We start from the raw sequence: 20,759 nt of genomic DNA, 5'->3' as shown, positions 1-20,759 counted from the left end.
AATGCGTGACAAATCAGTTTCCGCGAGTCCGGTGCATGTGCGAGTCAATGTAAGACCAACAAGATTACAGTATTGATAACACGAGACTGGATTGTAGAAAGACTAAAAACGGCATTTTAAAGTTGTGTATTAGTCTCCTCGGTGCGCGTCCAATGAGTGTCATGAGCTACAAAATCAGACTCAAATGAAACTTATATTCCATTTCCGGTTATACGTAGGGAAACCCACGTCTTGTAGTCACACCGGAAGTGGTTAACTGTTTAAAAAGTCATGCGGAAGTCTGTGGCGGCTTAACTATCGACAGGTCCACCAGAAGATCGCACTTGGGTGAGTTCACGTCTTTTGCGTGTCTCTGTCGAAGCTGCGCGTCTCGCTTAGTCACCTTTGAATCCGCGAAAGGATGAGAAGCTTTACTTTCGTTTTCGGAGGCCAGACTGCATACACGAGGGGCTCTTGTGGCGCTTGTTTGCTTGGGAAAGTGAATCTGACTGAGAGGCACTCTACTAACCACAAATCTTTCATTCGGCGTCGAATCGAACCATATTTCCCTCTGCACTTGAACGCAACGGGAGTTCACCTTACGTTGCTTTGAAGCATATAGTTGCCTCTTATACTGAAAGGCGTCAGCAGCTCATCCTTGAGAGAGAGAGTCTTGTCTTTTTTCACCCATGTAAGTCCTCTGTTGAAGTGCGTTTTACTCATAACATTGACCGTAACTTGGGACCCGCTGACCTCGAATGTTTATCCACCGCGCATGCTGTTTTCACTTTCATATTCAAAACAACGGGAGGGGTTTTCAGGTCTCGCTCCTCAGCGCTGTTCACCCACGTGTGATGTTTGACACGTTTAAAGCTTCAAACGCCGGTCAGTATTGTAGCTTTGTCTCACTATTATGAGTGGGGTCACAGGCAGATCTGCAGTCTCGTCTCTCCTGCTCATGACAATGCAATACCATCATCTCCTGCAGTGAAGTGGTGAAGGTTCTGTTGTTGCTGAGCATTACCGGTATAAAGAACCGCCTCCTGGTTCTGACTGTGTGAGTCCCATCGGTGTGGTCAGGAAGTGGACTGAGTTCCCTCTGAAGCCACGTGAGGACGGACGCGGCTCAGAAAGGACAGAAGCTTCAGGCTGAATCCTCTGTGTGTCTCTGCAGCAGCGCGATGGACAGCAGCCCGGTCTACCCCGCCACCACCATCTCCAACGGAAGCAGCACCTGGTTCATACTCCCCAATAAACTTCTGTGCTGGAAGCGGGCCGCCGTCAAAGTCGTGCAAGTGGTGAGTCACAGACACAAGGTCCTCATGCGGGATTCCTGCTCTCACTGTCAGATTCCATCTCACCGCTTGAGATAGATTAACACGTGTGTGTGTGTGTGTGTGTGTGTATGTGTGTTTGGAGCTCTGGTTCTCCAGAAGAGCCATCGCTCCCTGGTGCCGCTGCTCAGTGGCATAAAGCCCTCCAGTTTCCTCCTACTGTCCAGTTCATCGATGGCTCCAAACTGTCCCTAGCAGGCTCTTGAACAGGCCGAGGCCCCGGCTCAGCGGACCGTCAGGATGCTGTCGGCCATGTTTGGTTGTGTTCACAAACGCGGAGGTGACTCATTAACGGTCATGTCAGATGTTGAGAAGGGAGTCAGTCAGTCAGAGACGCATGTGCCAAAACTCATTTGCTTTTGTGTAAACTCTGATGAGGTCTTGATTTTATCATTAGGAAATGCAGATGTGGCTCTAACCTGTTGATGAAATAAATCAAAAATCGAATGACCTCAACCACTGAAGAAGTACAAAACTACGTTTGTGACTCTTCAAAAGAGGAAGTTTTAAAGTATTTCGAAAGTCGCCAGATGTTTGATGTTTTTCAGGGATTAAAAATCCTCATTGTTTAAGAAAGAGAAACTAAATATTTCAGAAATTTGTAAAGTGAAAAAAAAACGTTTTCGAAAGAAATGGGACAAAAACTAGAAGTTTTGATTTCCGTCATCATTGGGGGAATGAAAACAGGTTTTATTTTGGGGTTAATGACTGAAAGACATGTAAGGGGAAGCTGTTAAAGAAGTGTTGACGCTGGATGAGCATCTCCGGGCCACTGCCCTCTGGTTGGGCTTCGACTCCAGGTGTTGGGGGTCATGTGACCGCAGCCTCGTGTGGCAGTGGTGGGGGAGCAGAGCGGTTTTGTGCTCACCTCCTGGTCAGTGTTGCAACAGCGGACGGTCATCAGCTCTCGCAGCACTTTCGCTTCCTCAACTGTAGCTTCCTGAGGCCCCAACAGGAAGTCACTGTGAGGTCACACTGGCAAACCACCACATCGCACTCATCCGACGTGAATGTTGAGCCCCCACTGTCACCGTGTGGGAGCTCCCTGCCCGAGTGTATCTCACCTGCCTGTGGTTTCTGCTCCAGGTGTTCTCTCTGGTGGCCTTCATCCTGGAGGAGACGGTCACCAGCTGCATCAATTGCAGCCCGCTGTATTTCTTTGAGTTCATCAGCTGCTCGGCGCTCCTCTTCACGCTGCTGCTCCTCGCGCTGCTGTCCACTCAGCTGCACGAAAAAGTTGGCTTCACCTACTGGCCACAGCTGGTAACCCCATCTCTTCACAGTGACTTGTTTCCGTGATTCCGCCGTGGAGGTGAACGTGGTCTGTTTCTTCTCGGCAGGACTTTGTCTACACGGCCCTCACCGCTCTGCTCTTCTTCATCAGCTCCGCCCTCTTTGCTGCCAGCAACAGTGGTAGGAGCGTGGAGGTCGCCGCCGTGGTGAGAGCTGCGCTCGTGACTCACTGACTCTTCACTGACTCTGACTCTAAATAACCACTGAGTGACTCTTTCTCGGCTCTTCCTTCTCTCTAGGTGTTTGGCTTCCTGGCGACGGCGGCGTTCGCCTGTGATGTCGCACTGACCTTGATGACTTCTGGTTTACCGTTTAAGAATCAGGCGCCAGGCAAGCCTGCCGGAAACGGACCAGCAGCAGAGCCGTCACCTGAGACCGAAGAGCTCGCCCCCAGCAATGTCTAACCGCCGTCTGTTACGTGCTGTGTGCTTTAGCTCCGCCCCCAACCATGTCGCTCCTCAGCTTGGACTGTCAGTCTCTTGAGCCTCATGAGCTTTAGCTCGGCAAGGAAGACTGTTTTTATTCAAGTTTTAAATCACAGTCGGACCGTGATGCTGTCACTTCGGGCTCATCCAGACTTGTATTTATTTCCTGCTCCTTGTTACGTAAACGCTGCAGCAAGGTTCCACTGAAACATCCACTGTCACAGTTTAACATCCTGAAAATGAAGTTGTGACGTATTTCGGTGGGTCTTCTCTCGCTCTTGTTTTGTTCTGTTAACTTAACCAGTGTCTTGTGGGAAATATGCCAATCGTCTCAAATCATAAGTTATGTTGATGATTGATAAATCTTCACTAGTGTTGATCATTTTAATTCACTTTTATTCCGCTTGTAAAGTGTTTTTAACTTGTGTCCAGAATTTTTTACTTGAGTGTGAGTCGTTGTTTTACCTGCTATCAAAGCCATTATCGCGTCTAATTATATTGAAATATTTCTCATGATTCCTGTGACGAAAAATTCCATTTTTTTAGACTTTTTAAGTGCAAACTAATCTTGAGCTTTCATTGTGCTGACTCCCCAACATTTCAGTCACCAGTGAGCATGTGTCCAGACAATCCTGAATAAATCTGAATCATGACTGTTTTCTCTCTTGAAAAAAATAAGCGTGTGTGTTTTTGTGTATCGACAGGCCTCCTGGGATGGGACGTTATTCACTGTTTAAAGATGGTGATGGATGCATTGAATGAAAAATGAAACGGCTCGGTAACAACATAGAAAAATGATGTGAATTGTTGAAAGAAGGTCTGAAATCGAAATAAAGAAAATCACAGCAAAGGCAAGCAAAAAAATGTATAAATGATGAGGAATTAAACTGTTGACTGAAGCAGAATATACATATAAAGTGAAAGTTTGCGGAAAGTAAATGATTTAATAAACATGTCATTCAAGAGCGAGGTAGAGAGCCGGACTCCCCTCATAAACAGACGTTTGAAAGCTTTATTTAATTGCGTTGTAATTATCGTAATTGAAGAAATCGGTGTCGGGGTGAAGAAGTCGAAGAGCGTGTGCACACCGCGTCCCTCACTGACCCCTGCGAGCACAGGTCCTGTGAAGTGGAGGAGAACAGACAGTGGTTTGTTTCGCTCAGGCGGAGAGAGGATAAAAAGTAGTCAAGTCTGGATTGGGTTAACACACAGCGACATGGTGCCTGGGGCCACTTGTTGAAGTCTGTTGTGATATATATATTACCACTGTTCTGACAATGAACTGACAATCTGGGTTGACTTGACGACCAAACTGTTGTCAAAGGTCATCAGATTGACTTGCTGGCCCTGCACTGAGGGGACATTCCGAGGCCAGAGTGCAGCAGTGTGAAGGCCTGAAGGCCCTCGCACTGTCCTGGAGGTGCTGAGCCTGCCGGGGGAGGCTCATTGACAAACCAAACTCAATAGTTTATACATGTATATGTGTGTGTGTGTGTGTGTTTTACTATCTCAGAAGAGTTCTTCAGTCACTGTCCAGAGTTAACTGACCTGAGACTATAAGGGAGAAGTCCTCAGACATGGTCCAGAACCTGCTCTTCAGAGCACAATTGTAGCTTCCAGAGTCCGCCTCAGTGAGGGACTCAAGAGTCAGGGAGGGGCCGGTCTCTCTCGGGACGGTTAGGTTGTCTTTCCTCCACATGATTTGCAGGTCATGGAAGGTGCAGTCAGAGGAGCAGCGCAGCATGATGGTGTTTCCAACTCTCCAGGTGTCTCTGGATGAGCTGATCTTCATTCGAGGACCACCTGAACAGAGCTTACTGTCACTGATGCTGTCCAAAGTCCCCACCGGTGAAGAGCTCGAGTGACGGCTCTCACCTGTCACTGTGACGTTCGCGCCATTTCGACCCGTAAAGTGTCCTTTATTATCTTCAGCCTCCATCCTGAAGCGGAAGGTGGTGCTGTCCTCATGCTGAACATCTGTGATCTGCAGGGTGCAGTTTGCTGTCTTGTCCCCCAGGTAGCGATAGCGAGGGTGACACCCAGGTGAACTGCTGTCATATACAGATGGAGTCGAGCCCTGACAGATCAAATGACTGACACACCAGCGGACTCTGATGATCTGGTGTGTGCGAGTGAAGGAGCAGGGGATGGTGACTGTGGAGCCTTTGACAGCACAGCTGGGGTCTTCATCGTGGACCTGTGGGATCCTCTGACCCAGCACACCTGTAACACACAACAAGATGACCTGGAGCGCTTTGAAGACTCCAGACATCGATGGAGCCTTTCACTTCAGAAGAGATTTGGAACTAAGGCGACTTGTGACTTGCATAAATAAACTGAAGTGGCCAGCACTTTTGTTGGAGTTGCTTTCTTGACTTGAAACTGGAATGGAGACTTGAGAGTCCAGACTGCTGTGAGGTCATTCTGGTGACTCAAGATTCAGAATGTGGACACGACAGATGAAGACACATGTTGGAAAGATCTGAGACTTTAACAAGCTCCTACACCCCGAACAAGGTGAAGGGATCCGAGCCAGTCATGAGGCAGACACAGAACTGGTCTATCAGCAGAAGACACAAGACGTGAGGAAGGTCTCACCAGTCAGCAGGACCAAGCACAACACACTGGACCACACAAGCTTCTGGACATCCATCAGCAGCCTCTTCAGACGTGTCTACTCAAAGCAGCTCTGAGAAGAAATGCTTCAACTTCCTCTCTCCGTTTCACACAGTCGTGGTCACCACACTCGGGCGTCTTCGTGATAAACTAACTGTATTTGTAATTCTAAAGTTCCCCAAACAAACGCAAAGGAAGTGAACTGCAACGTAACTGCTGTCATGTTGCAGTCTGTCAGAGTACAGACAGTGTGTGGGCTTGTTTATTGGCCTTTGTGGGGACCAATTCTTGACGAAACACTATCCTTTTGGCTGGACCCCACAATCTGAGGATGAAGCCTTCAAAATAACTGGGTGATGATGATTATGTTTCAGTTTGGCTCCGAGTTCTGGTTCAGGTGAGCCATGTGTTCAGGGGGAGAGGCTGGGGAAAGGGCGATGGCACAAATGTGTGTGTGTGTTGCAACTGAAGACACATTGGAATTATTGCATGCTGTTTTGATAGCTGGTGTGTTTCATTGTCTTGACTGTTTTTGAGTCGTAGCGTGTAGCAGGAAGGAGCAAGAGCAAATGTTTGCTTGTTTCAGGCGCAAAGTTTTGTGCTGATGTTGAAGAACACAGCTTGTTATTTTATTCTGGTTTTCATGTGGGTCACAGTCTCCTCTTGACGTCCTCTCATCCAATCACAGCGCCCTACTTGTCACACCACCAGGACTTGGTTCCAGGCGGGCAGACAGACAAGGATGAGGAGTGCCGAAGGTGCGTCAGGTGCAGATGGTGACTCAGCAAGTCTGTGGCTTTATAAGGGCCCGGTGAGCGCAGCTCATCACAGCCGCCGTGATGGACCGACTGCTGCGCCTCTCCTGCATCCTGCTGTGCTGCCCGATGCTGCTACATGCCAAGGCTTCAGGTGAGACGCTCACCTGAACACACGTGGAACTCAGACTCCCGAAACAGGCTTTTAGCTAGGAGCCTGCCAAACATGGCACACTGGTTTTCATAAAAAGGGCATCATTCTGGAATAAAAACACAGCCAGAGAACATGCAAACCCCAGTTTCCCCAAAACTCTTGTTGTGAGGTTTGACTGTCTGTTTGTGAGTCTGGTCTCTGTCGTGTTGCCCCAGAGTACCAGCTGGAGTCGGATGGCATGAGCCGGTGCGAGACATTGCGGGGCGCAGGTGGTCAGCAGGGGCACACTCCTCACTGCACCGCGGATGGACAGTTCAGGTGAGAGCTCAGGTGTGCTCCTCGCATGTGCACGCTGATGGTGATGTCATCCGTCTGTAGGTCAGTGCAGTGCAGCCAGCAGAAGCAGGAGTGCTGGTGTGTGGACGCGCAAGGCCAGGAGGTCGTCGGCACTCGAACCAGCGGCTCCGCCCTGCACTGTGAGAACCACACGATAACGCACGGTTGATGAACTCCTGCAGGACTTCACTGTGTCCCCAGGTCCAACTCCCTGCCAGCTTCAGTCCGTCCTCCAGTGCTCCCCCTCTGGACGCTTCCAGCAGATCCAGTGTGAGTCCAGCCAGGGGCAGTGTTGGTGCGTGGACCAGGATGGGATGGAGCTCTACGGGACCAGACAGAACGGGAGACCAGCACATTGTACGCAGTACTTCTGTCTGAATGAGCCTCACTTGTTAAATCCGAACTGCGGAACACACAGGTCCTGGCAGCTGTGAGGTCCGAACCCGCCGCCTCCTCCACGACGCTCGCCCGTCCTCCCCTCCTCAGTGCACTGACGACGGACACTTCCTCCCGGTTCAGTGTAAATTCATCAATGTGACAGATCGAACAGAGCTGGACCTGCTGCACTCCTTCAACAGGTCTGTGTTCTGTGACTAACCACCGAGGTCCATGTGTGATCACTCATGTTCCTCAGGTTCCCAGAGGCCTTCGAGACGTTCACCAGCTTCAGGAGGTTTTTCCCGATGGTCTCGTCCTACTGCTTCTGCTCGGATAGTCGAGGCCGAGAGATGGAAAACACTGGTACGTTGAGACCTGCATCTACACATAACGTAGTCGAGTGCGGCGGTAGCTGACTTGCTTCTGTCCAGGTCTGGAGCTCCTCCTCTCTGAGGTATACGACTCAGCTTTCTCTGGTCTCGGTTCTGGCCGCTTGTTCTCTCAGAGCAACATATACCGAGTCCTGCAGCGAAGGCTGCTGGGAGTTCGCCTTGCAGTCACCGGACATTTCAGATGTGAGTCCTGTTCTCAATCCACTCATCCCTGTGACCTACAAAACTGACCTTTCACCAACTAACTTTGAATGTCTGCTGACGAACATCCAACCTTCTTATGTCACAACCATGTTTCTGCATCCCAAGTCACGACCTGCTACACTCATTTTCCAGTCACCAAACAAGTGTCTAGACATCTCTTTCCCGCATCACCTACCTGCCTTTCATCTTGTCTTGTGGCTCTTCATTCAGCCAACCTTCACTTCTTCACCTCCCTCAGCTCTCTGACCTTTCAGTCCCCTTGGTTCCAAAGGTCCATCAGCCTGTGAGGAGGAGCGCAGAGCGTCCTTGGAGTCGTCCAGCGGTGTCACTCCCTCGTGTGAGCGCAGCGGGTCCTTCAGCTCCAAGCAGTGCCGTCCAGATGGGCTGTGTTGGTGCGTGGATTCCTTGGGCAGAGAACTTCCTGGGACTCGACAGTTTGGAGATTCTTTGGTCTGCAGTGAGTAGCCCATAAATCCTGGTCCCTTTACATCTGAAGGAGATATCTCTGATCCTGTTCTCCTCAAGGTTCCGATGATACTCCAGACTGCCTCTCCAAGCGTCGTTTGGCCCTGTCCCGTCTCTTCTCTGGCCCTGTAGACCCACCCGTCTCCACGTCCACGAGTCGATCACCAGTTCTGTGTCGTTCTCTTCTGCGACCACTCAGCCTGCTCCTTCCTGTAGAGACAGATCCAATGTCCTTCTTGTCTGACCTGGTGGAAGTTCTCCACGGTCTGTTCCCGTCAGTGGCTGGAGCCCTGCAGGCGCTGGCCCACTCATCCCCTCGCCGCTTCCAGGAGAACCTGTTTGGAGGGAAGTTCTTGAAGAGCGCAGCTGCCTTTAACTTCACTGGGGCACTGGGAGCTCGAGGATCCCTTGGGCTGGTCGGGCTGTCTTCCCCGGACATGAGCAGCCGCCTGCGTACTCACCAGAGCCTGGTCCAGTCAGTCAGCCAGGCCCTGGAGGACCCCAACTTCCTGTCCAACCTCCAACACACACTGACGGAGAAGGTCTCTTCGGAATCAGTCTCACTGGAGCAGGTCAGTTCCCTCAAGTCCCTGTCAGCTCCTCAGATCCTCCTCAGAATGTTGTGGTATGTCTCCCACAGGTCTTGACTCGTCTCCTGCGTTCCTGTCCGGCCTCTGAGGAGGATGCATCCACCATCTTTGTCCCGCGCTGCACGGCCTCTGGAGACTTCCAGGAACTCCAGTGTCATAGTGGCGAGTGCTGGTGTGTCGATCCTCGTGGTCGTGAGGTGATGGGTTCACGGACGTCTGGTGTCCGACCTCAGTGTCCGACTCGCTGCCAACGAGAGCGAGCGGCTGCACTGAAGGTCCGAGACAACCTGGCAGCCGGCGCCGAGATCTATGTCCCGGCATGCTCGCCAAGCGGCAGCTTCATGCCGCTGCAGTGTGTCGGTGCGCGCTGCTTCTGCGTGGATGCCAAGGGAAAGACAGCATCCACTCCCTCCACAGGGGGCGCCATCAGCTGTAAGTGGTTTAATGAGACTTCCAGGCCATGAGTGAAACTCATTGTTGCGGTGATGAACTTTGAAGATGGATGTTTGTTTTAGGTCCAGAGACTGAGGTCAGAGATCCTCTGTCCTCTGCAGGTAAGACTAGATTCAAGCGCGGTCCAGTTGGTTTACTTCTGCTCACACGCTGGTCCTGCTCCGGATCTAGGAGGTGGCTGTTTGCAGGCGCTAGCCGAAGTTGATGCCTTCAGACAGGAGGTGAAGTCGATGGTGGCACTCTCAGGCTCCGCCCACTTTCCTTTGGGCTATGGCTTCTTGTTGGCTGATGGTCTGCGTCTGACCAGCAAGGAACTGCAGGTCAACCAATCAGAGGAGGAGTTGGCGCTGACAGACCCACTGCTGAGTCGCTCCAGAGCTGCGCTGCGATTGGCTGCAACCTCAAGTGGGCTCTATCGCATCACATGAGCAAGTCCATAATGTGCTGCAGAGTGATGATGTCATTCTTGGTTCCAGCTGTACAGATGTTCCAGTCGCCACGGCAGCTGGGGTACCAGCCCTACAGTCCGCAGTGCAACGCCAACGGAGCCTGGAGCAACACACAATGTTACCACAGCACAGGCAAGACACACACCGACCCACACTCTTAAGTTCCCACTAAAACACTCCTCAGGTTCCAGTGACGTTTGAAGGAGCGTTTGTTTGAACAATCTGAAGGGGGGTTAAAGTTTTCTGTCCACAGGTCAGTGTTGGTGTGTGGATGAAGACGGGGAGTACATCCCGAACTCTCTGAGCAGTCGCCCGCTTCACCTGCCAAGATGTAAAGAACGAGGCACACACACACACGTGCAGTTAACGACACAGTGAGGACATGTATGTGCGTGTCACCCGCAGGCCTGTCTCTCTGCCAAAGGGCTTTGTCTCACTCTCTTCTGTCTGGCTGGATGAGAGCCTCTGACATCACTGCATCAGTGTCGTCGTACCACCCACAGTGTGAGATGGTCAGTGGACACACATGTGCACACACACACTCACCTGGATCGGTGTTAATAAGTGTGTGTTCCAGGACGGGCGCTTCTCACTGCTGCAGACAAGCGGCTCCAGCGGCTGGTGTGTGAACCCCACGACTGGAGAGACCCTGCGGACCGCGACCCGGGGGTCAGATGGGCGACTGACCTGTAGGGAGATGCACATACACGCACATACACACACACACACACACACACACACACAGTCCTGAACTCATGTGATCTGTGCGTTCAGGTCCCAGCCTGTGTGAGCTTCAGGCGGCTCAATGTCAGCCTGACGGCTCCTTCGTCCCTCTTCAGTGTGACGTCACTTCCTGTTGGTGCGTGTCAGAGGATGGACAGGAAGTGGGCAACACAAGGACCCCCAAGCTGACAGGACAAACCCCGTCATGTGACCGTAGGTGTGCGCCTCATGCAGTGGGTCGTGAGAGTTTGACCCAGAACCTTCGCACCCACAGGTCCCGTCTGTGACGGTGTCACTGTTACCCATGGTGCACTGCTGTGCCAGCCCACTTTTAATGGCCGTCAGCGTTGTGAACTCATCTGCTGTCACGGTTACCAAAACTCGCTTCCCAACAGCAGCTTCACCTGCGAGACGGAGAGACAACGGTGGAACCTCAGGCCGCTGCCCGGGGCCTGCCAAAGTACCATCTCTTCTTTGTTGTTGAACAGAGAGTCGTGTGACAATTGTCACAGTGACCAACCGATATGTTGCGTTCCAGGGTCTCAGCCCCTGCAGGAGGTCTCCACGTCCCAGATCTGGACGCTGCCCTCTCTCTGCTCCCAGATCAGTGCTCTACCCTCTCAGCTGCTCCAAGCGATGACCAGCAGGGGGCTCTGCTCTGCTCAGGTGAGCTGTGACACTCCTCCCAAGCTGATGCATGTCTGGATGATCCAAATGTGCGTGCAGCTCCCCTCGTCCGGCCGCTGGGTGTCGGTGTGTGACGACTCGTCCGTGAGTGTGCGGTGTGACAGAGACAGCCAGATCCGTCTGACCCTTCGGTGGACCACCGCCCTGCTGGAGCTTCCTATCTCTGATCTGCCGGATCTTCACGATGTCGGTAAGTTTCTGGACCACAGACAGTTCCTGTTCTCATTGGCTGACCTGAAACATTTGCCTTTAAGGCCTGTTTCTGAACCAGTCGCGGCTCCAGACCCAAGTGCTAAGTCTCCTGAGAAGCCTGCAGTTCCAGCCCACACTAGTCTCTGTGGCGTCGCCAAGCTTTGGGTGCTCTCGTGGTTTCCGTCTCAGCCGTGACGGCGAAGGCTGCGGTGAGTTGGTGCTGGCTGTGGTGTAACAACTTGAATTCTCATGTGTCTGCATCTGTTCCCGCAGTGGTCTGTCCGGCAGGAAGCTACTCCATTCAGGGGGCGTGTCTCCTCTGTCCGCCAGGGACCTATCAGGACTCAGAAGGAAGGGACTTCTGCAACATCTGTCCCCATGGATCTTCTGATGCTGGAGCTTTTTCCATTAATCAATGTGAGTTGACTGCCCTCTGGCGCCCCCTGTAGTGCTGCATGAGAACTGACTCTTCTGCTGCGCTGATGCAGGTGTGACGGAGTGTCAGAGGCGGGGCCTCAGGTGCTCAGAGAGAGGCGACTTCCTGCCTGCACAACCTGACTTCCTGTCCAATAGGTGGAGCTGCTTCGGCAGTGAGGGGGTGGAGCTTGTGTGGACTCAGAGTGAGGCTCCACTGACCGATGACCAGTGCTCAGGTGGGTGCACACATGTTTTTTAGTCTAAATCTGGTCTGACCACCGGTGGTGTTTCAGTTCTCTCCAGGTTCCAGAATGTTCCTTCATCACAATTGCTACTGGGAGTGTTAGAAGCCGACGTCCTGCTGACCTTGACTGCTGACCTCCAGTCCTGCATCCAAGGTGATGTCACTGACAACCTCTGACCCACAGTTGACCCATGACCTTTTTAACTTCTCACTTGTGTGACCACCAGCCTGTGCAGAGCAGCCGTCCTGCCACTATGTGGCGCTGTTGGCTGGACAGTGTGAACTGTACAGGGTCAACACACACTGCAACATGTCCCAGCAGGTGAAGACACCCTCTGAAGACACATGCTATGGCACACACTGAACCCTGTGCATCTGCAGGTCCCTGGATTTCTGGGAAACGATCAGGCTGAACGCTTTGATTGGTTGAGCTGCTGGCTGAGGGTGAGGGGTGGAGCCTCAGGTCAGCTCGTCCTCCGTAAGAGAGGTACAGAAACCATGGCAACCGGATTCAAGAGTGAAAACATGATGGTTTAATAGGCGTGTGTGTGTGTGGAAGCAGACTTTCCGTCGCAGCAGCAGGTGTGGGTGAGGACAAGGATGACGAAGGTCCTCTCAGGTGTGTTCAGGACTCAGGTGTTCTCCTCCAGAGGAGCCTCCCTCTCGGACGTGTTGCGTGTGTGTCAGGATGGCTGCAGCCGCGACGCCTGCTGCAACGGCGTGATCCTGAACAGCAATGGGCTGAGCGGAGGTGCGTTGCCACAGCGACCAACCTGACACACCGGCGCGTTGTCATGACGCCTCCTGTACCACCTCCTCAGGGTCTCACCTGTGTGGATGGCTGAGTGCTCCTGCAGTTCTCACCTGCGGGGCGGAGGACTGGGACCTCCGGGGTCAGGGGTCGGCGGGGAGAGTGTGCGGGGCCGGGCTGACTTACAACAAGCAGCAGAGGAGCTTCGTCTTCAACTTCGGGGGTCAAGAGTTCAGCATCAGTGAGAACCATTGTTGACCCGAGTCCCCATCCAGAAGCTCGTCTCACATGGTCTCTCGCTGCAGCTGACGCCGATCTACCAGCCGACAGCAAGAACAAGACCAACTACCAGTCGTCCATCATTCACTCCCAGACCGTCTACCTGAGCACAGGTGAGCTCGGCAGCGCCACCTGGATATTTCATACTTGATAGAGTGAGACACATTGGTCTAACCACTGATCACCACTGACTCAGATGATGCAGCGTCAGGTGGCGCCTCTCCTACGCCGTGCCCAGCAGCCACAGAGCCCCAGCCTCCTCTGGACCGTGAGTATAGCTGGCTCCAGCAGAGACCCTCCACCATCGCTGTTGTGGGACACGTGAGGTGATGTGTTCAGGTGCCGTGCTGCAGAAGTTCCAGTCTCTGTCTGAGGAGGACGTCCAGGTGGATCCTCGGAGAAGGCTGGCATCGCTCTCTCACTGGCTCAACAAGAAGCAGTACGACTCCCAGCAGGCCTTGCTCTGGTGCCTCACACGTAAGAAACCCTTTTGCCCTTCCTGTTATCCTGGACACACCACTGGACGATGGTGTGCTTCAGGTTGCGAGGAGGAGCAGCATTGCTCGGTTGCCGACCTCAGAGACGCTGAGGTGACAGGATTCTTCGACTGTGTGTTGTTGCCTGACACACAGGTGTGTGGCGCATACGACAAGCCACTGAGACAACCGTGTCGCCCCCTGCTGGACAGGAGGCCAGTAAACACCTACAGGAAGAAAGGTATAGCACTGCACTGGGGACCTCACGCTTTCACTCGATTCTTTACACCAGATGTTAATGTTGAGGTGTGTGTGCTCAGTCGACCTCTCTGGGCCCGTGGAGAGTTTCTACCAGCGAGTTTCCTTCCAGAAGATGGCGTCATACTCCGTGCGCAGCCGCGTAGCGCTGGGTGAGAACGCTCCACTGCGTGATAGGTAACAAACCCGCCGTCGAGTCACAGGGTTGATGCGGAGATCTCATCCACACACGTTGATCTTTCAGCTTCAGGGAGTGCGAGCGGCGCTGTGATGAGGATCCCTGCTGCCGTGGTATCGGCTTCGTCCAGGACACCAAAGCGCCAGGTTGGTTGTGGTCCTGAAACCATCAGGGAGTCATGCTGAACCCAGTCATGTCCATGTGTAGGTGGAGCATCCCTGGTCTGTCTGTCTCTGATCAGTCTCGGGGTCCAGACCTGCAGCGAGGAGGACCAGTCCAGCTGGAGGACTCAGGACTGCTCCACCTCTGCTGTGAAGACCACACCAGAGCCCTTCGGCTGGTACCAGAAACCCGGTACACACACGCGTTTGCACACCTGCGCGCACATGTTCTCCAAATCAAACTGTCTCACCACCCTCTTGCAGTGAATCAGTGGACATCCTCTCCTGCTCTCTGCCCTCCCTTCACTCTGCCATCTCCCAAAAACAATGGTGAGTTCTATTCCAGCTGCAAATGCTAGCATCTCAGAGCTCATGGCTCACTGCACGTGTGTGAAGAATTTTCCACCACTCTGTGACTTGTGTGTCTCGACTTTGTCTTTCAGTGTCTCTGGATCAGTGGCAGCTTCTTGCCGACTCAGCGCTACTTGTCGACCCATCTCTGCCCACCTATGACACGGTCCACATCAGCCAGGATGTGGCTGTGGACCAGGACCTTGCCCGGGACTGGTGTCTTCATGGTAACTGGGATAGATGGTCCTGTCTCTGCAGGTGAGCAGCTGACCATCTTGTGTTCTTCAGCCTGTCAGGAGTCGGAGTCCTGCATGGCCGTGTCTCTACAAGAAGTGGAGTCGGCCACGCGCTGCGTGTTCTATCCTGACACTACCACCTGTGGGTTGAGCTCTGCTCCAGATGCCACTCAGCCTGCTTCCTCCTGTCGCCTGGTGGTTAGAGAGCCAACTTCACGGCTCTACCTGAGGACAGGTGCGCTGCTGAAGCTTCAGCTGAGGTGACACCCCCTCATCGTGTCCTGTGTCCAGCAGATCGTTCAACTCAGCTCACCTCTGTGGACCTGCCGGGTCTGGGGACTCTCCAGGGCGTTGCCGTGGAAACACCTCTGGGCTCTGCCAGGAAGCAGGTGGTTGAGTTCTTGGGTGTCCCGTACGCTCGCCCACCAACAGGGGCACTGCGCTTCCAAGAGGCTCAGCCCGAAGAGTGGACTGGAACCTGGGACGCCACCAAACAGCGGTAGGCCGCAGCTGCCTTGCAAGGGTTCTACTGTCGCGTCACCATGCTTCTGACTGCAGGTCCAGTTGTGTCCAGCCGGGTGATGAAGAGTTGACTGGCTCCAGTGAAGATTGTCTCTACCTTAACGTCTTCACCCCAGCTAGCCGGGTCTGTTGCTTCTCCTCTCCGCCTCACTGTCGACTTGCAAGTTAACACTTGACGATGTTCCAGAGGGGGCGTGTCCCAGTCCTGGTCTTCTTCTACAACCCCTCCACTGATCAGGACATGGGCCGACCAGATGGTGCCATGCTGGCTGCTTCAGGAGACATTGTTGTGGTAACGGCAAGCTACCGGACCGCAGCACTGGGATTCCTGAGCACCGGTGATTGCACACACACACACACACACACACACACACACACCGTCAGGTTTAACATCAGTGCGTCTCCAGGGTCGTCCGGTCTCCCAGGTAACTACGGCCTGACAGACCAGCAGATGGTGCTCCGCTGGGTCCATGCTCACATTGCTCTGGTGGGCGGAGACAACATGAGAGTCACAGTAGGGGCGGAGCGTCAAGGCGCTGACATCACCAGCGTCCATCTCCTCTCCTCCTCTTCCTCACCTCCTCTGTTCCAGCGTATGATCCTGATGGTTGGTCCCATGTGTAGCCTACGACTATTAGCTCTTAGCGACTTAGCTCTCAGGGGTGATGGACATTCTCTACATTTCTCAGTCACTGTGTTCATGGAGCACCTGTGTGTCCGTCCTTTAGGGGGGGTCGGTGTTCTCGCCCTCGCTTTTTCAGACTCCAGCCACCTCTAAACTTCAGACGCTGGACCTCGCCAAGGAGCTGGGCTGCATGACTGCAGACAGCGACCAGATGGTGGCGTGTCTCAGGGCGGCGCCAGTGCAGCAGCTCAACGCTGCTCAGACAAAGGTAAAAAGTGGCATTGCGGCGTGAAGCTGTTTTTGACGTGTTCTGGTTTGTTCCAGTTGCTGGCTGTCAGCGGTCCATTCCGGTCCTGGGCCCCAGTTCTGCCTCCCAGCTCCCCGTCAGCCTTCCAGAGAGTTGATCTGTTGCTGGGAACATCGCAACGTGATGGACTGATCGGTCGAGCACGCCGGATCAAGGTGAGTGATGAAGATGGTGATGAAGGTCCGAGGTCTGGAGAGTTGGTGGTTCGAGTCCACATCAGGGCTGTGTCAGTGTGGCGCTCTTCACTGGGTGCAACTTGAAACAGCTGTGTAGTCTGAGCCAGACCTCTTCTGGGCTGCAGGACTTTGAGGCCCTGCGGGGTCGTGCCGATGGAAAGACGGCATTCTACGAAGCCTTGAGTCGCTCACTGGGCGGGGCCAAGGAGAGCCAGCTGCTAAAGGATGCCGCAGCCTGGTTCTACTCCCTGGACCACAGCACCTCGCCAGCTGGGTACAGCCTTTTTTCCAGAGCTCTCAACAATGCCACCAGGTGAGGACCTCAGCACACACACTCTGACTCCCTGGTGGAGGAACGGAAGTCACACTGTGTGTGTGTGTGTCTTTCAGGGACCTGTTCATCGTCTGTCCAAGCCACCGGATGGCCAGCCACTGGGCGAAGAGCAGAGCCAATGTTTTCCTCTACCATCTGCCCGCCACTGAAGCCCATGACAGGTACTCAGGACTGACCTGGGTCCAGGTCTACACCCCAGTCCAAATCTGATCTTTGCGCAGGTCTGGAGTTCTGGTTCCTCTGGATGTTCAGCTGATGTTCGGGTCACCTCACCATCCAAACAACTCTCAGCGCTTCTCATCAGCTGACCGGCGCCTCTCGCTGGCCATGATGAGCTACGTCTCCAGCTTCGTCCGGACTGGGTCAGGCCTGTTGCATCCCGCCGTCATTTGAAAGCTTCAACCACTTCATCTTTGTTGTCGATCCTAGGAACCCAAACCCGTCTTCACAGTGGCCGGAGTCAGTGCTACCACGGTGGTCAGCAGTTTCATCTACAGATGCTGCGCCCGCGTACCTGCAGCTGAGTCTCCCCCTCACCCAACAACAGGGACTGAGTCAGAACTCCTGCTCCTTCTGGAGTCAGCTGGGAGCCCGACTGACCCGAACCGGTGGTGAGAGTCCAACAGCTCGTTCAAGATCATGTCTCAGTTCATCGTCGGGTGAGGTCTGAATGAGTCAGCTAAGAACGATTCGTTGGATAGAGATTTTCTTGAGTCATTCACTAGAGTCAGAGAGTTCAAGCCACTTCCTGTCAAGTCTTTGTGACAGCGACCTTCATTGTATCAGGTCTGTTGCTCAGACGCGAGCTGGCTGGGTGAAGGGATCTTCAATGCATTCATTTTTTGTGTCCAGGTGAGATGGGGGCGGAGCCTATCCAGCCATCAGTGACGCTTGACCTCCCAGTAGCCGCCCCAGGCGGCCAGTCACAGACGGAGAAAGATGCTTACAGCTGATCTGATGACATCATCAATCACAGATGACGTCACTACTCACCGATTTCAACAGAAATCAATCAACAAAGTTTCTGATTCATTTCCAATCAACAATCAATAAATCAGATTTGAACCCTGCTGCACTGAGTCTTTTATCATGGAATTTCATAAATCAATTAACTGTTTCAGGAAGTAAAAGACAGATGGCGTTCTTCGACACGTTTACTTCACGTTCAGGACTAAAACAGCACTTTCTGAACCACTTCAACAGACGGAGCAGTCTGGACATGTCAGATCACTCCAGGTGATTCAGATCTACAAGGCTGATGTCGTCTTACAAAGGTCACGTGACTCGCAGATTATGGACATTTGTCTGAAAGAAACTGCATCTGGATCGAAAGCCGATCCGGACCATCCACATGCTGGACTCGCCCACACAGAGGAGCTCTGTTCCTGCCGGACGTCCCGGGCCCCGTAGGGCTGTCTGCAGACTGGCCCCGCCCCCTCCCTCCACCTGTGGGCAGGTGTATAAAGGAGCCTTTCTGTGGACAGAACCAGATCACAGTGAGATCTTTGTCAACCGCACGAGAGGATGAGGATCTGGACGCTGCTCGCCGTGTGCACTGTTTTGAGCTGCTATGCCGCCGGTGAGGTCACTCTCTTGTGTGCCTTCACTAAGTCTGAGAGCTGAGCTTCTTCCAGGACATTTCAGGAGGGAAGACTCATTCATTTCCAGCCAATTTAAGCTTTTCAGTTTTGCTTGCATATTTTCTAGCTTGTCTTTTCACTTATATTCTGTTTATTTTTTATTATGATTATGATTTTTTTGTGAAACTTTTTCAGATTGGCTGCGTTTATTTGATTTATTCATTTATATTATTATTCTATTCGGTCCAGTTTTAGTTTCGCCCCTGACCTTTGTTTTTTTTTTTTTTTTTTTTTATTGGAGTAGTTTTATCTTATGACCTCATTAACATGAAGTGGCCTTCCTGGTTGTCTTATCTCCGAGATTGCTTCAGTCCTATTTCATTTCCACATTGTTTTCTTCTGAGTCGTTCAACCAACTTGTTTCTGCCTTCAGTGTCCGGCCAGACCACCACCCCCTCCCCACTCAACGGCACCGACGTTCTGCCCACCAACTCGTCTGGCAACTTCAGCACAGCGGCCCCAAACATCAATGTCACTGGTATTACCAACACCACAGGAACCGTCCCCACAGTGACAGTGAACCCAAACATCAATGTCACTGGTATTACCAACACCACAGGGACCGTCCCCACAGTGACAGTGAACCCAAACATCACAGCCAACGTGACGTCGATGGCTCCTCCAGTCCCCACCACGCCGAACTCCACCATCCCAGTTGCCACTTCAACCAAGCCCTCTACAGGCGGCAATGGTGGTGACGTGCCAGGATGGGGAATCGCTCTGCTGGTTCTGGCGGCTGTAGCAGTTCTGCTGCTGCTCCTGCTCCTGACCGGACTGGTGAGCTGTCATGACGTTCAACCTGTCCAGTAGAAGAAGGCGATCGTAACGCTATCCATGTCACCCCCAGCTGGTCTGGTGGTGTCGTCACAAGAAGCAGAAGCAGCACTTCAGCCCGTACGGCAACATGACCTACAAGAACGACATTCCGCTCTACACGACGCACAGCAACCTGACACGCAACGGAAGCGCTCATGTGAGTAAAACACTGCTGGTCACATGACCCCCTTCGCTGGTCACCTGACTCGCTCCAAAGGACACAATTCTAGTTGTGCTCTCTTGACACGGACATGATTGTTCCATTGACATCTATGAGGTGAGGTTCCTTCGAGCACCAGGAGACGGACGGGTGACATGGGTCGCACAAGACCCCACCACTGTCACCGGCTAGGAGCTTCGGGTGGTTGGCAGCTACAGTAAACTGTGCTGTCCCCTCTCTGGCCAACAGAATCCTGTTGTACGAACACACACTTGTCACTTGTTCCCACACTGTTCCCTCAAGTGTGTGACTGGCGTCAGGACGGTTGAAACTAAATTGTTTTTGACGGTCCCAAGAAGGTTCCCAAAAATTACTGGAGAAATTCAAGGATGGCTTTGTTGCAAAAATCTGTACACGCGAGTTGTTCCCACAACAAAGTCTTGACTTCAGCCACACCCACGGGTTCTTTAAATCTCAACACTTTGATGTGTGTGTGCGCGAGACGTCATAATGGTTTAAAGCTTAAGTGCATGAATGACTCAACATGTACACCCACAGGTGTGTGGCCGTCACCATGACGACCAGCAGAGGTTCAAAGATGACTACTGATGAAGTGACTCCAAGTCATCGCTGATTGTCAAAAGAAAGTCAACTGCAACCACATTAACTCATCAACTCACACTAGTTTCTCTTTTTTAGGACAACCTTGGCCAACAGTGAAGCCATGGCTCTCCAGGAGGAATGCCGAATTTGTGTGGACGGATGTCATCACGTGTGTTACTTCAAATCAGGACTGAAATGTTGTCGTGATCATGTATGAGAATAAATGAAGCGCGATGGTCTTCACTGAGAAGCAACGTGTGCGACGTCCAAAGGCTGATAATTACTAATAATCGCTTTGATGATCACTTCTTTGTGACGTCACCTGAGATTGAGAACGACAAGGTTTGTATCTGTCAAGTTTTTAAGTTAAATTTGGACTTTTTTGATGTTGGTCATCACTTGCAAATAAAGGTGTTTCTATGAAGCATATAAGCCGACTCAGCCTCCTCAAGTCTCCCTCTGAGCGTCAGCGAAGTACCATTTTCACGTGACTCCAAAGTCCTTCACTCTGTCGACATAAAGTCGTACTGAACAGGGTGAAGAGCATCATGTGTGGCGGGAGCAGGGTAGGGTCGCACAAGAATGTGCGCTATTCCTGAACGTGACAGTGATGGAGCTGATACCAGCTTGAAGGTCGGGGCTCGGCCCGTTTACAGTCACTCAGAAACACAGTGGTGAACTTTGACAACGATATGACGTCTGTTTGTTTGTCAATTATAGCCCAAGTGATTTACCACCTGTGACTGTTGTTTCGTCTTCCGCCTTCTGTTTGTGATGTGTGGCGATAAGGAACTCAGCTT

At 52.5% G+C, this 20,759-nt stretch overlaps 2 protein-coding genes across 3 annotated transcripts; both read left to right on the top strand.

Moving 5' to 3' along the window:
• Positions 1–165: 165 nt before the first annotated feature.
• Positions 166–3,736, top strand: cmtm6 (CKLF-like MARVEL transmembrane domain containing 6). Of its 2 annotated transcripts, none has more exons than XM_053887979.1 (5): positions 166–327; positions 1,154–1,277; positions 2,400–2,576; positions 2,654–2,752; positions 2,846–3,735. In XM_053887979.1, the coding sequence occupies exons 2-5, from the start codon at positions 1,161–1,163 to the stop codon at positions 3,008–3,010; spliced, it is 558 nt and encodes a 185-aa protein (XP_053743954.1). In that variant the 5' UTR covers positions 166–327; positions 1,154–1,160; the 3' UTR covers positions 3,011–3,735. The 2 variants fall into 2 exon arrangements, with proteins under 2 accessions (XP_053743954.1, XP_053743955.1); XM_053887980.1 differs by lacking the exon at positions 166–327 and adding an exon at positions 342–670 and having other exon boundaries at positions 2,846–3,736.
• Positions 3,737–6,486: 2,750 nt separating this feature from the next.
• tg (thyroglobulin) lies at positions 6,487–19,965 on the top strand. The gene is made up of 50 exons (XM_053843835.1): positions 6,487–6,556; positions 6,772–6,874; positions 6,935–7,032; positions 7,094–7,249; positions 7,311–7,470; positions 7,527–7,633; positions 7,702–7,845; positions 8,138–8,320; positions 8,392–8,903; positions 8,972–9,353; positions 9,437–9,475; positions 9,546–9,779; positions 9,851–9,955; positions 10,077–10,154; positions 10,229–10,335; positions 10,401–10,512; positions 10,598–10,759; positions 10,821–11,006; positions 11,085–11,212; positions 11,273–11,423; positions 11,488–11,634; positions 11,699–11,842; positions 11,914–12,078; positions 12,136–12,240; positions 12,314–12,408; positions 12,468–12,617; positions 12,669–12,837; positions 12,908–13,078; positions 13,143–13,229; positions 13,328–13,384; positions 13,456–13,833; positions 13,913–14,027; positions 14,095–14,174; positions 14,236–14,382; positions 14,454–14,519; positions 14,633–14,767; positions 14,829–15,011; positions 15,071–15,275; positions 15,335–15,422; positions 15,486–15,636; positions 15,706–15,905; positions 16,027–16,191; positions 16,248–16,385; positions 16,532–16,719; positions 16,797–16,901; positions 16,962–17,102; positions 17,170–17,351; positions 18,754–19,157; positions 19,228–19,353; positions 19,915–19,965. Exons 1-50 carry the CDS (start codon positions 6,487–6,489, stop codon positions 19,963–19,965), a joined length of 7,755 nt encoding a protein of 2,584 aa, XP_053699810.1.
• Positions 19,966–20,759: the final 794 nt, after the last annotated feature.

This window comes from Synchiropus splendidus, chromosome 15 (genome assembly GCF_027744825.2).
Source record: "Synchiropus splendidus isolate RoL2022-P1 chromosome 15, RoL_Sspl_1.0, whole genome shotgun sequence".
In the NCBI taxonomy this organism is placed as follows: Eukaryota; Metazoa; Chordata; class Actinopteri; order Syngnathiformes; family Callionymidae; genus Synchiropus; species Synchiropus splendidus.
This window is presented reverse-complemented; position numbering and strand designations above follow the sequence as displayed.